General features: G+C 43.6%; 1 protein-coding gene across 4 annotated transcripts in view; it reads left to right on the forward strand.

Moving 5' to 3' along the window:
* Window positions 1-15,569, forward strand: part of lsp1a (lymphocyte specific protein 1 a) — a 53,651-nt gene that overhangs the window by 16,895 nt on the left and 21,187 nt on the right. For 3 of the 4 annotated variants that reach the window (XM_083763920.1, XM_083763917.1, XM_083763919.1), the window contains exons 3-7: window positions 8,560-9,205; window positions 9,954-10,105; window positions 10,644-10,908; window positions 12,612-12,752; window positions 14,966-15,007. In XM_083763920.1, coding sequence (XP_083620046.1) covers window positions 8,560-9,205; window positions 9,954-10,105; window positions 10,644-10,908; window positions 12,612-12,752; window positions 14,966-15,007 — 1,246 coding nt within the window. The remainder of the gene's footprint in view (window positions 1-8,559; window positions 9,206-9,953; window positions 10,106-10,643; window positions 10,909-12,611; window positions 12,753-14,965; window positions 15,008-15,569) is intronic. The other variant, XM_083763918.1, reaches the window with a different exon arrangement.

Below are 15,569 nucleotides of genomic sequence, written 5' to 3' on the forward strand. Positions count from 1 at the left end.
GCACCATAATTAAGTATTACTACATCATAGCAGAGACACTGTAGTGTTTCCCAATCCGGATAGTATAACACACTTGACATAAGAGCAGTTCCCACATGTACAGTAGTCTGTAATTGTGGTATATGAACATGAAAGAGGCTTGTGGGAAAAAATTCCACCAAAGCCTCTTCGGGAACATTCACACTGTTTCCTCTCAACTAAACCAACCCCCCTGGGGAGTTAATGCTACAGTCCATTAAGAGTTTGGGGAATACGAAAAGTCAACCGGCTGTCATCGCCCACATCGGTGGCATGTTGCTGACATCCACGCTCTGTCGACAAACGTCTCAATGGGTCAAAATCAAACCGGGCAGCAGCTTCTCTGTGTTGTTGTTCGACCCGAACTCAAAACTCAAAACTCAAACTCAAAGCATTCCACTCCACCAGGTGCAGTGGTGGAAGAAGTGCCAATATTTTTTTTACTTAAGTAAAAGTAGCAATACCACAATGTAGAAATACTCTGCTGCAAGTAAAAGGTCGGTATTCTTGAGTAAAAGTGTATTTAACTCATGTACTCATTGTGTCTCAAGTTGATGAATAATTTTTATCTTTTCGGGCGACGTTGCTCCGCCCACTTTTCGACCATCTATGAGCAGACAAAATTGGAACTGGAACACTATACAAATTTGGCTGATAAATGTCTACTCTCTCCTGATTGGCTGAAATTGTATTTTCTGTTTATTAAAGAGCTGGAGAGACAGTGAGACACTTAACAAACACTCTATAGAGCGCCGAAGACCGAAGTCCTGTCGTCACATCCCCTGGTCTCCCCTGGTTCACGGAAGTAATTTCTCTATGGAGAATAACATGGGGTCATCTTAAAATCGTTTCATAATTATATACTCTAGGACTTGGCTAAGATATGTACTGTATGCCCTTCATTTAGCTGAGAATATCTTTACTGTTCTTGGCTAATATGACCGCTGCAAACAACGTGGGAACTGTGAAAAATTCTCTATCCGGGGCGAAATACCCGGAAATGACCACACCAGACAGCTACTTCAAACATGGCTCTATATCTTCTAAACTGTTTGTGCGACAGATTTCCTGAGATGCTCAAAATGTTCAGAATACTCATGTTTGAATACTCAATAGACCATATGCACACGGCGGTCATCTTTCCACAAGTTAATGACAGGGTGGAAACTAGCCGCAATTTGCCAACGACTGCTGCCCATACATCCAAACAGACAAAGTCCTATCTAATTGTATTAAATTATGTCAAACTCACTCAAATTGCAGCTGTACGAAAAGCTTGAATGATGCTCTTTCTATCATGCTACTTTATGTCAAGAAATTCCTTGCAGGTGATTTTTAAAAGTGTTGGAGTTTGGAAGTGCTCCCTTTCAGTAACACAACATCCTGCTGCCTCCTGCATTATGTGCAAATTCAAAACAGGTGGTACAGGGCTGTTGAGTGATTAATCAACGAGTGCTTCCAAACAGTCTGTTTCTAGTGAAAATGTAACTAATTCAGCAGCAGTAACAATAGCGTTTTCTCTCAGTCAGTTGATTCTTCATATCCATACGAGTGAAACGGCCGCGATGACATGTTTATTTTCCCAACACAGTTCTCATATGAGGCGATCTAAAATCCCCCTATGGGGATTACAATGCAAATAAAAAGTACATGAACCCGTGGATTTGCGCCCCCTACCGATATTGACGTCAGACTTCGGTGCTCTATAGCAATGATTATGATTACTATCAGAATATAGTGATTTAACCTTTAAAAAAAAAAACTTTTGTTTAAAGTACTCATGCACTTATAGTTACTTTACACACCACAGCGCTCAACCAGGTGTCATGTTGTTCCTGCCAGAAAAGCAGCCGCAGCATGTAAAAATCATGTTCGTGACTTAAACATCTTAACATCTCAAACGCAAAGCACTCGCCGGAATCACTGTTCATTATCGCTAATTTGCCATTCAGAGATTAGAACGCCGGCTTCCAGCCATCTGGGAGCCGTTTATTCTAGCGACTAGCTAGCCGAATCTGCTTAATCATTTTTGGAATGCCTGCTTGAAACCTTTCCAGGCAGCTCCTGGGAAGACGTGCATTATTATGACTTCACTTTTAATGAATGTGGGGGCAAATGTCCGAGGTGTGCACCTCGGACATTTGCACAAGTCATTAAAAAAAAAATCATTAGCAACTTGCTAATGATTTAAAAAAAAAAAAGTTGCATTATCCCGGTTAAACGGAGCTGTGTGTAGCCGTGTACAACAATAGGCCTGGTATCCCATCGCAGCCTGTACAGTAGATGCAGATGTTTAGGCTAAAAGCCTCATTATTTACACCTCGTCTTACGATGCCGTTGTTTGGCTAAAAGAACATGTGGTCAACATTGGAAATCTGTTCTTTATGGCCAAAAGTAAATGGGTCTTTAAGCACTAAAGCCCTATTTTATACTTCCGCCTGGTTGCCAGAGAAAACCTTGGCACGATACATCAGTATAAGTGGTGGACGAAGTACTAAACCCTAAAGCAGAGGTCTTCAACGTTTTTCAGTACAAGGACCCCCTAGCTGAGAGAGACGCACTCAACCATGGGTCCAGGATCCATAGGGGGTCCTCAGAGTTACTACAGGGGGTTTGATTGATTGATTGATTGATTGAAATATTTATTAACAGTTTGCAGAATTACAGTACATTTCAAGCACAAACTCAATACAAAGACTGTTAACTGTGAGTGGACGACCCAATTAAGCAGTACACTTGAGGGTCCACCATGTTCAATTCATCAAAACATTTAGAGACGTACAAATAGACACTTCTATTATAGACAAAGAACAGATCAGGATTTCATCATAAAGAAGGTAAAAAAGGAAAAGAAAGGGGAAAAACGGGGGGTCCTCCACATCTTCGTGCGATAGGATTCTGAGAGGAGTGAGGGGAACATTGGCCAATAATAGCCAATCTATCTGTGAGCTAGATCGGATATTTTTGGCAAAGAGAAAAGAGAGATGAAAGAGCGAACTATAAGTACAGAGCCAACTGTCAAGCTTAGCGTTGAGGCTGTGGCTAAATATCTGAAATGACAGATTAACAGGAATTAATAGAGAAGATAATAATTTACACAACATTGGTGATAGTGAAACAAATCCAAAATCTATGAAGCTATGCATGGAAGCTATGAAACGTTGCACCACACTTTCATAAAATATGTAGTCAGTGGGAGTCCCTGCTTCATCTGTCTCTCAGATTAGGGGTCCTTGGCTGAGAAATGTTGAAGACCCCTGGTTTACTAGTGTGAGGATAAAGAAGTCAGGTCAGGGCACTGTACTGGAGGCTGGTGAAAGGGTGACGACGACCCAAATACGCTAACCATGATCGATGGTCCTTCCACACGTTCTCTGTGTGGAACGTATAGCAGCAGGGTCAATATTGACTGACCCAAAGGAAAAAAAACAGCTCTCTCACTGGCACTTTCAGCCATTTAAAAGAAAATAATAGTTAGCACTCTAAAGTCCTTCTACTTTCAATTTGAAGAGGCACGGACATTGAGCCTTCCTCAGCACGTAGAAAGGCTTGGCGGCGAAACACATCCATCCGCGTAATACTATATGCACCCCCTATTTCTGTTGTGTGATACCATCGTCTGATGAAGTAAAACCCAGACTTACGGCTCCAGACAGATTTGATATCGATGTGTAATGTTGTATACAGAGACAGTAGGTTTCTGGAAACCTCGCGTATTATGCTGTACTTTTGCTCTGTTTAAAATATCACTCAGTAATGATTGTGTTGACTTGGTGCCAGCTGTGTGTATGTGTAAAACATTCCTGGCCAAAGTCCAGATAATGATGTTATGTTTTTCCAGCCACTTCCACTTTCTATTTTGTCTGCTGCCGTGACCACATCCATATATATACCGCACACTCATTTGTCAAGCCGTGCCCTGCTGCCGCTGCTGCTGCTAATAGCATTCTGATTACACACTGTAATCAAGAGAGAGAGAGAGAGAGATTACTTTAGCTGTTTACCCAGCGGAAGCCTTTCCCCACTTTCCCCCCACTCGTGACATGTTTGGATTCCACTAAAATGTCCCCCCCCGTGTCACGGCTGCTGGCTTAAAACAGAACATGGGTCCTGGGTCCTGGGTTCTCTAGACTAGTGGGCACCTGCCTGCCGGTATACGTTATAGTCTCTAAGCCCTGGGCTTACGTGCTCAGGGCACTAAAGGATATCACTTAATACCGTTTGACAGAAACAGGACTTTCTCCCAGGTGGTGCTGCTGCTGGATAGATCTTTTGTCCAGCTTGTGTGGTCTCTAGTTTGTCGGGGCCTGTTGTTGTCCAAAATGCATGTCTGTCTGTCTGTCGCCCAGGTAGCCAGTAAGATTATGGCTATAAAAGGGGATTTAGCTAACACACTCTAGTTGGGTGTTCTAAGTTTTTACCCACCCTGCTCACATACACTCACATGCACGCACGCGTCCATTCAGACACACGCCCAGCTGCAGTGTACAGCCGCACGCACACGCACACACACATACGCACACGCACACGCACACACCTGCAGACCAAAGCCTCCACCACAGCCACCCACTGTGTGTGCTGCGTGCAGATGTCAGCTGCATTCCAATTTTCGCACCTTCTTCGCTCCATGTGTGAGTTTCACAAGCCTCTGCTCTGCTCGGCCCGGCCCGGCCCAGCAGCTACAGAGGAAATGCATTAACAACAACAACAACAACATCAACAACAACATAGACACATGCCAGCTGTTTCCTCATGTTGTGTGTGTGTGTAGTGTAGGTGCTCCGGCCTGGCTGCTGACAGACAGTTGAGCTCAGTCCAGTCCATTCTCATCCTGTTATCTCCCTCTCCACTCCCACAGAGATTCAGTGAAGATTAAAAATAGACTCAGCATGGGGGTGCCCAATGCCCACATGGCCTATATAGTGCAGTGGTTCTCAAAGCATTTTGTGCCACAGACCCGCAAAGTTATAGTAGCCTAAGTACTACTGTGGCACGAAGATCTGATATTTTCTTTAATAGCCAACGTATGCATAAAGTGGTTTAAATGATTATGATGCTACAGATTTTCGATGAGGAGGACCCCCTTGAAATTCAATAATGTGTGTGTTTATTTACGACACACTCTTAATGGCCCCCGTTATCAAAAACTATATACGTACAAAGAATGCCATCTTCAATCCAATAAATCACAGATTAAACAAAGACAGTGCAGAGGACCAACATGGATTCGGCAGCAGGCAACACTACTTTTTTAATTTATATTTTTCATTTTTGTAACCCATTTTTCACCCCTGTGTCAATCATCTAATGTGATCCTGGGCTCACATGCTTCCTTCATGCTTGAGTGTCCAAGTTGCTCTTTACACCTGAGTTTCCCTGGTTGGACATAGCACGTGGAAGGAACACATTATTCCAACCAGTTCCTTTCCCCTCCATGAGGCGCCCCTGCTGGCCAGGGGGAGGCAGTTTAGAGACCAGGATTACTGCATGTTTTTGTGAGGGTACCTACCCTAGGGGACACGGGGAGAACATGCAAACTCCACACAGAAAGGCCCTTTCGCCAACCCCGCCTTCGGGTATGGGCACTGATGACGCGGAGGAGGAAACACGCCACAAGCACCCACAGCGCCCCGAGCGGGAATCGAACTCAGGGCCTTCTAGCTGTGAGGCGACAGCACTACCAACTGTGCCACCGTGCCCCTGGCAACACTACTTCTTGACTGTACATTTACTACTTATTTTATTTTACTGTACACATCTGTACATAATATTTATAACTATACTTATTCACTGCTAAGCTGCGTATAAGCATTATAGATAACTACACAGTACTCTTAGCTGTGTAATCATATGTAGATATGTGTTCCTTTATCAGCATACTGCAGAGACAAGGATACAGGATGTATTTGTTAGAACAGCATGTTTTCTAACTACTGCATTCCTGTTCATATCCTGTCTTCCCTACCACTCATGATTGCTCACATATCTTCCAGTCACCTAATCTGGCTTGTGCAAAGTGTATATATATCTATATACTGTATATCTTTGCTGTCGGGCGGACACCTCTTATCTCCATATTCTAACTTTCTTTTCGGGAATGAACGCCCTACTTGATCATACTATACAGTGTCACACAAATGCATAAAAAGTAGCAGATCTACAAGCAGTATAAGCATGGCATGAAGCTATATTGCTTTCCATTTGAATCGTGAAAAGTAACAGTTTTGGACATGTGAGGTTTCCCGGCTCCTCCTGTCCACATGTCGAAGTGTCCTTGGGCAAGACACTGAACCCTACATTGCCTCCAATGAGTTGATCGGTGTGAGCTTGCATGCCACCATCGGTGTGTGAATGTGGGAAGCGAGGATGCTGGTGTCGACTGTTCGCCACTTCACCTCCCAATGTATGAATGAATGAACCATTGTAAAGTGCCTTGAGCACTGGGAAAAGCGTTTAAAATGCAATTCATTATTATGCCTGCGTTGCTGCAAGAACGAGCCCATATAAGGCAAGTTCCGTATAGACAGCGCAGAAGTGCCATTAATGACGGATTGTACAGATTAAACAAGTGGAATTGTACTTGATGACACAAAGAAATTAGCAGACAACATTGGAACTGGAACACTATAAAAAAGAATTAAGTAAATTCTATTCAAAGAGTTAGATCATGTGCAGTTTTCACAGAAAGAGAATACGACTCTTTTTTTACATTTTCTCCCACAACTCCCTTCCCAGTCCTCCCCACCCACCCACCATCTTTCCCCACGAGGCCAGACATACAAACAACATACAAACACAGGTATAAAAAAAAAACAATAATTTGAGTACAAAGCAATACACACAACATACAGTATATACAGGTATAATTTACGGAAAACAAAACCACACAAGTTTGAATATGGAGAAAAGAGGTTTTCTGACATCAGCGATATCCTCAAAACATGACCCGGTGATACGATGGCTCGTCTTCACACCGCCTTCTCAGCTTTAATAACTGTTAACTCAGCCAGAAAAGTAACTGTAGTGTGTGAATAATGCTATTTGTGGCCTAACAGCACATCTCACCATTCAACACAATAGTTCCTGCCAGCCGCGCTCGGGGATCAGGGCAGGGCTTGCATCCGACCGCACGTAGCTGGATATCGCACTTCCTGTCAGGCCGTCGCCAGGTGGTGGGAATGGGCAGCATGCACACACACATCAACACGGGAGCCCCTCAGGGCTGCATGTTGAGCCCCCTTCTCTACCCTTGGTTACACCAGGCGTTCTCAACCCGTGGGTTGAGAAAAAAAAAAACGGAATGGCTGGGAAATGGAAATGAAGAGTTTACATAGTACACATACATACTCACATAGTACATGCATAAACTTTCCTTAATGATTATATCTGGTGTCAGTATTTATTTATGATGTATTTTCTCTATTATTAAGGTTATTTTTGCAGTCAGTTTGTATTGGGGGTGGGGAAGGGGGGCGGGGCGGGTGTCGCGAGACATGGCCAAATCATTTCCATTTAAAAAACATTGTGAACCCCTGCGCTAATACACGACCAGTACAGTGGTGTAGTGTGGATTCTTTAACCGGGGCGGACGCCATTTCTTATATATGCACCCCTGCACACGACCTGCACAGCTGACACATGAGTCATGAGAAAAGCCTCTAGAGAGATTATCATCCACTTACAGGAAGCAGGGGGAGGGAGCATGACCTGCGTGGGTGAACAAAATAATGGAACCAAAAATGGACCCATTGTCTTATGTTGAATTATTGTACTCTATGATTAAAACCCCCAAAGAGACAAAAGTCACCCAACTCAAAATCATTTAGGCCTGACGTTGAAACAAAAAAAAAGTTTGCTCTGAAAGAATATATATTCAAAGATTTGTGCCGCATTTTTACGATTTAAAAAAAAATAGCAGATCTACAAGCTTGTAGATCTGCTATTTTTCAATAGCTAAAGTATAACATAATGCTTAGTTAAAACACCAAAAGCGGTTCCCGTCCAGAATGGGTTAATAATTAATTAACTGTAGTATAGCTATATAGCCACTATGAATATAAATCAACTCTACATCCTTCATCAGCATCTATCTATCTATAAATGTGCAAAATCTCTGCGTACGTGTGTGCAGGGTGTGTGTATCTTTCCTTCACCTGAGAACCGTCCCACCGAAGTCAGTCAGATAGGCAGAACCAACTGATCTGACCAATATGCACAATCATAGGCATACTGTACATTCTGTGGACGGTTCAGTTGTGCAGAAGTGCTGATGCGACCGATATCTCCAATTTTAGTCATTATGCCACACATTAAGTGTGTTGTCACTGCTATTGCATCCTATACTGACTCCCCCCTCCGAAGCTCGACAAAGGCGGATGCATGCACCACGGTGGATTACAACTACAAGTTACAACCTCCGCGGTGGTGAGCAGGCACGTTACCGCCCGAGTACCCTCCCGAGTAGTAGCCTATGACCTGAGTAGTATATGACCTATAAGTATGACATAACATAACAAACTTCTCCCTGTGTTCCCTCCTCAGGTACGACAGCAGCCTGAAGCCCGGCAGCTCTCCCTCTCTGGAGGAGGACGAGGGCTTCAGCGACTGGACGCAGCGCCGGGAGAAACGCAGGCAGCAGCGCATGCAGGAGCTCGGCAGCAGCCAGGAGCCGGAGGAGGAGGAGAAACGCAGGCAGCAGCGCATGCAGGAGCTCGGCAGCAGCCAGGAGCCGGAGGAGGAGGAGAAACGCAGGCAGCAGCGCATGCAGGAGCTCGGCAGCAGCCAGGAGCCGGAGGAGGAGAAACGCAGGCAGCAGCAGCGCATGCAGGAGCCGGAGGAGGTGGACGGCAAGGCGCTGCTGAACGGAAAGCAGACGACGACCTCCGTGAGAGAAGGAGCTCTCCGGAACAAGACCGCCCGGACAGCCACCACGACCACGACGACGACGACGACGACGACGACGGCGGCGGCCTCCACGCGTTTACACAGACAGCAGAAAGAGCGGGAGGAAGAGGAGAAGACGACGAGGAGGACATCGAGCGAGAGGAGGAAGGAACGCGAGGAGGAGGAGGAGGCGTTTAGAGCAGCAGAGCAGGCCAGGAGGGAGAAGGCGAGAGAGGAGAAAACGAGGGAGGAACAGAGACGGGCGGCCAAGAAGGTGGAGGAGCTTCAAAAGTCACAAGCAGAGGTATAATGGTGGAGTCCCTTCTTTGAACAAAAACACATAAACTGTAGTTTCTGTCAGCCTGGCGTCTCTGTTTACTGTGTCATTATAGGGGGAGGGGATTGTCTAATTTTAGTTCTTAAAGCAAAACAAAAACAAAAAACAGTAAGCATTTTGGACATATGAGGTTATGGGAGTAATTACCGGTAAAACACTGCCCTAAAGGGCCCCCACGTTCTAATGACGCACGCACGCACGCACGCACGCACGCACGCACGCACGCACGCACGCACGCACACACACACACACACACACACACACACACACACACACACACACACACACAGACACACGCACGCACACACACACACACACACACACACACACACACACACACACACACACACACACACACACACACACACACACACACACACAGATACACAACTACTTTAACAATGTCACTGACACGACTCATGATCCAGTCAGCGGGAGTTGTCTCACTGGCCTTATTGCCTTCCGGTGATTCACACCGAAAACACACACACTCACATGCACTAACTTGCCCTCCAACACACAGTGATAAAGACTCTGGGAGGAGCTCCAAATATTAATTCCACAGAAGCTTTTCCAGTAAATATTGACTGTGTAAACTGCAAAGGCCTTCAGGGTAAAATGAACACCCAGGAAATTTACCGTGAAAAAAGTAAACGATTGAATAATGTGAAAGCTAACCGGACATCACATTTCCACAACCGTCGTCACTGTGCAGGTTGAAAAGAGGAAAGAGGTGAAAGTCTCGTACACGTCCAAGGTCTTCCTTCACCAGGAGGCAAAGCCCAGCCACGTCAGCCACAGAGACGCATCAGCCAGGGAGGATGTGACGACGTCCTGCAATAACAATAAATCCAAAACACCTTCCGGGTACGTATCCACGACCGTGGCAGCTAATGAGGTCACCTCCATTACAGTGTGGTATCATGACTATAGTCTGGTGTATGGAGATCTATGTCTACCGATATGTCGGGGACCAGGGACGTGCGGAGAGTGTTAGAGGGGCATGGGATCGGCTATCTTCAGCATGAAACCGATTGTAAAATCACTTATACTGCATCTCTTTCTCTTGTCCACTAGTCCCTTCCTAACATTTTAGTCTAGTTTTTATTTGTTGACGAAATTGTCGGTATCTTGGTTTTAGTCATCGTAGCTTAGTTTCCATTTAGTTTTCGTCAGTGAAAAAAGGTAGTCGACGAACATTTTTCGTCTTAGTTTTATTCGACGAAAACAGAACGGTGGTTCATGTTTCTGACTGTGCGTCGTCGTTCAGTAACAGAACGGTGGTTCATGTTTCTGACTGTGCGTCGTCGTTCAGTAACAGAACGGTGGTTCATGTTTCTCGCTGTGCGTCGTCGTTCAGTAACAGAACAGTGGTTCATGTTTCTCGCTGTGCGTCGTCGTTCAGTAACAGAACGGGGGTTCAGGCGGCGGAGCAACCGGACCAACCGGAGGTGGCGGCGGTCCTGGAGACAGAGCAGCGTCTGGAGAAGATCCGCCGGAGCCACCAGGAGAAGGAGAGCCAGGAGCTGGAGCAGCTAAGACAGCGGCAGGCGGGCGCCGAGCAGGAGCTGGAGGAGCTGAAGACGAGGAGGGAGGAGAGGCGCAGGGTCCGCGCCGACGAGGAGCACCGCAGAGAGGAGGAGGACCAGCAACGCTTGGCCAAAGAGGAGGTGACGTACAGCTGTGCACCGTTAAGGTTCCTTCAAAATGTGTTGCACGCCCCCACCATTCCCCATCCCACACGCACGCACGCACACACACACACACACACACACACACACACACACACAACACACACACACACACACACACACACACACACACACACACACACACACACACACACACACACACACATTCCCGGTTCAGATTGGCCTTAACAATCTTGGAAAGCAAAGAATCTTGAGAAGGTCATGCGGGTCAAAATCCAGGCCACGTGTAGAGATGTCCGATATTGGCATTTTTTGCTGATATGTCCGATTGCTCTAAAATTCTGATTCCGATATCACTCCGATACGGATGCCTCTTTTCACCAGGACAGCTCAAACATCATTAGCTATATTTCATCATTAGCTATATAGAACTATTATGCCCAAAGATTACATAATCTTTAACCGGCTCCAGCCACCCTACGTCACTTTTGGTCAGCTGTATTTTGGAGTTTCTTTGAGACACACATACAGGTATTTGAGGGGTGTGTTTGAGGATAGTATACACAAGACAGGACATCCAAATATTAGTTTTTCAAGCTCCTGAGCCATAAAAAGGAGCCAAATCTATGCAAGATAACAACCACCTTTGTTTCCCTCTCCAACGCAATCAATTCCTTTCCCCTATTCACACGTACTAGGAGTCTAGGACGTGACGTAACTGTAGATAAAAAGAATGGTAACAATCCGCTCTCTCCAGATGGCAAAGCCACCAACATTTTCTACCCAGAAGCTTTAAGTAAATATCTTCCTTTTTGGTATGTGTTTGTAAGCCAGTAAAGTCTTGCGTCTTCACTACCCACAATGCAAACTGTTCTGCTTCCTTCACATACATACATGTGGTTACCAGCCGCGACAGTGTGGCTCGTATTGGTTTACCCCTGTGAGTCTGTGTGTGTTTGGTGTTTATGTGTCTGTGGACACATTTTGTCAACATCCTCCTTGCGTCACGACCGTGCAACATGCAGTCAGAAAACTTTACAGGTGTGTAGTTTTGATCATACTTTGATTGAATAGTTTGAAAGATAGAGTTTGGCGAAGAGACTTGGTGTAGACTGAAAAACCGCCCGTTTTACACAGTCAAATATTATCAAAACATTCTGCACTGGACTTGCAACGATGCCTGAAGTGACAGGTAAAAAGCCAAATACCATTAATTTAGTATCATTACAACATGATAACACACTTCCAGTGGACAATATTTCTCAGTAGTAGGGCTGCAATGATTGATTAGCGATTAATATTATTCTATCGATCACCTTTATCAATTAATCAAATCATTGAGAAGCGCATTCAAAACAATGAATTTAAAATGTATAATCGACTATAATCAATTAGTCTGATTAGCCACTTTATACTTAATCATACAACAGTGTCACGCAGCTCACGCCAAAGTGGTGTCAAACCAAAATATACCCAATATAGCCGATCTACAAAATCATCAGTTTCAACGCTTTTAAAAACCAAAAAAGAAAGAAATGTAAGGTTTCCCTAAAAATATATTCTTTAAATTAAATCTAAAATATATATATATATATTTTATAATCGATTAAATCAATTAGTTCTGTATCATTATAAATAAACCGTATATAAAATTGTGCGTCCCCTCATTAAAACGGTGTGTGTGTGTGTGTGTGTGTGTGTGTGTCTGTATGGATGAGCAGGAGGAGAAGAGGAGGATGAAGGGGGACATGGAGAAGAGACGCCAGGAGGCAGCGGAGAGGATGAGGATCTTCAGCAGCACCAGTGTGGACGGAGACGAGATGACCCTCAGTCCCTTCAGTCCCAAGGGTCCCGTCCCCAAGGTAATTAACCCATTTTTGGTGTTTTCTTTAAGCTTTATGTTATGATTTAGCTGTTGAAAAATAGCAGATCTACAAGCTCGTAGCGCGGCACTCGGTGCCGCGCTACGAGCTTGTAGGTCTGCTATTTTTGAAAAGTTCGAATGTGGTGCAAATCTTTGAATATATATTCTTTCAGAGCGAACGTTTTTAATTCAAATCTTTGCTTCTGAGAGGTCCCTGGAACAACATATTTTCAGATGGAGGTCGTCGGCCAAATACATATATCTGGGGGTCCTTCACAAACTGACACTGTCCTGTCAAATACCCCATATTGATATTTTGGCCACGGACTCCCATCTGAAAATGTTTTGTTTTGTGCCAGGGACCCCCAGGATGGAACATCTGTATTCAAATTCAAAATGACAAAATTATTCAGCATTTTCCAAAGAAAAAAAAGGTGAAATAAAAAAGAAAGAAGAAATCAAAGAAAAAGAAGGTAAAAAGGTAGATTAGATAGATATATTTTAATAGCCAACATAAAATATGGATAAAGGCTTTAAAATGATTATGATGCAGTTAACAAATTGCTGGGGAGAAAATGTAACATCATTTTATATTATCTTTACAGCCAATGTGTTCAGTTTCAACTTGTAAGTCGCATGCATGTGTATTTGTGTGTGTGTGTGTGTGTGTGTGTGCGTGCGTGCGTGTGTCCCACTACAGTGCATGTTAGTGTGATCAAGGAACTCATAATGGATGCATAATGGATGGATTTATTGCGGTGTGTTTGTTCAGCACATTGTGTTGTGTGAGACCTGCTAAAGACAACGGGTTACTTTGGGTTCAACCCAGTAATTGTTTGTCACTCATTTGTAATGCAACCTCACATAAGTGGTTTAAGCATGCCTGTACAGTGTGGTGTGCACCATTTACAATTTAAAATGTTCCACTCCACTGGAGAACAAAGGTTTGTCAAGTTAACCACATGAACCCCCTATTCCTTGGTATGTCATGATAGGTGAACAATAGTAGATCTATTAGCTCACAACGCATCACAACACAGCACGTTGTGAGCTTGGGGATCAGCCAATATGGGGGAAGAATGATTTGATGTTGAGGGGGAAAAGGGATCGGGGATCAAATACGTATAATGTAGGATTTTAATTGGTTGAAATGTTCCACTCATGTTGGAGATGGTAAAGATAACGACGGCAAAACAAACATTTTGTGCTGTGTTATACTAAAACAGTAGTTCCCGAAACTTTAGTGAAAATAGCTGATCTACAAGCTCACAATACTTTGCAATGTGACTCATTGTGAGCTAGATCTTATATATATTTTTTAATTATTTTGACTATTTTGTTTGTCTCTTCAATAGTTTTAATTTAGTTTTAGTCACATTTTAGTCACCTGGAATGTCTAGTTTTAGTCCACTAAATATCATATGATTTTAGTCGACTAAATCTGCAGTTGATTTAGTCGACTAAAATGTGTTTTGACGGGCCTCGATGCCTCGATTGCTGAAAATAGCCGATCTGCAAGCTTGTAGATCTGCTATTTTCAGCATGCAACCAATTGTAAAATGACTGAATACTGAATCTCTTGTCTCTTCCTAACATTTTAGTCTAGTTTTTATTTGTTGATGAAATTGTCAGTATATTTAGTCTTAGTTTTAGTCATCATAGCTTAGTTTAAATGTAGTTTCCAATAGATTTCGTCAGTGGAAAAAGGTAGTCGACTAAATCAACACTGTCACAGAGTTAAGGGGTTTTTTTTGTCCCCAAAGGAATTTCTAACCAACTTCCCACAGAGGTGTACATATTCAATAACTACTCACAAGTTCTCACTTCAATTATGGAAGTAAAACATTAAATATAACTACAGTAAGTTCAATGTTAACTTATCTCGCCTTGATATATATTTTTCTTCTGAAAAGTAAGAGTTTTGGACAATATGAGGTTTTGATTAAACGGAGAGGATAACGCCGTTATCCCTTGTAACCAGAACATGCTCTTTGTCTTTGTCCACAGGCTATACGTAACTGAATCCACTCAAACTATAAGACAATTGCAAATCCAGTCTTCTTTATTGACAATATCAATTCTCTATTAAAACATTCTTCTCTTTATGAAAGCTAGTTCAGACTGATTGACCCAGCGATAGGTCAGGACAGGTTCATGGTTTTTGAAGGCTGTGTCCTTGAGCCAGCCTTCTGCTTGTGTCTGTAATTTCAGAAAGGGAATGAAGAGGTTCTGACAGCAGAAAATACTTTCTCGGTGAGTGTGTGTGTGTGTGTGTGTGTGTGTGTGTGTGTGTGTGTGAGTGTGTGCGCGTGCGTGCGTGCGTGCGTGCGTGATTAGATTAAGCTGCACTGTAACTTTCCTGTTTTGGTTTGCAGCCGGTGGGTATTTGAAGTGAACCCGGATCTCCTGCTCAAATGTTTATTTCTTTATTATTTAGTTATTTCTATCACTGAGAAACACATTTTTTATACATCCAGGTCAAAATTTGTGTCAAACCAGAAACCAGGTGTCTATAAGGGCATGTAAAACCGATAGACACGGGATCTAAATGTCTCAATGGAAGGGAAAAGAAAACCACTACAATTTATTTATTTAATTTAGTTGTTATTCTTGGAACCTTGGTGCTTTCACGGAACCGGCGGCCATTTTTTGGTTCCAGTTCCGAACCAACTTTTAGGGTTCTGAACCAGTTCATTTTCAGTGGAAACACTCTGGACTGGTTCAATAGAGGGTATGCACATGCTAAAGTGAATGACAAATCGAGTGGCAAATCGAGTGGCAAAGTAAGTGACAAAGTGAGTTTAACATCGTGTAA

The sequence above is a fragment of the Protomyctophum parallelum genome (assembly GCF_964188405.1).
Source record: "Protomyctophum parallelum genome assembly, chromosome: 4".
Taxonomy (NCBI): domain Eukaryota; kingdom Metazoa; phylum Chordata; class Actinopteri; order Myctophiformes; family Myctophidae; genus Protomyctophum; species Protomyctophum parallelum.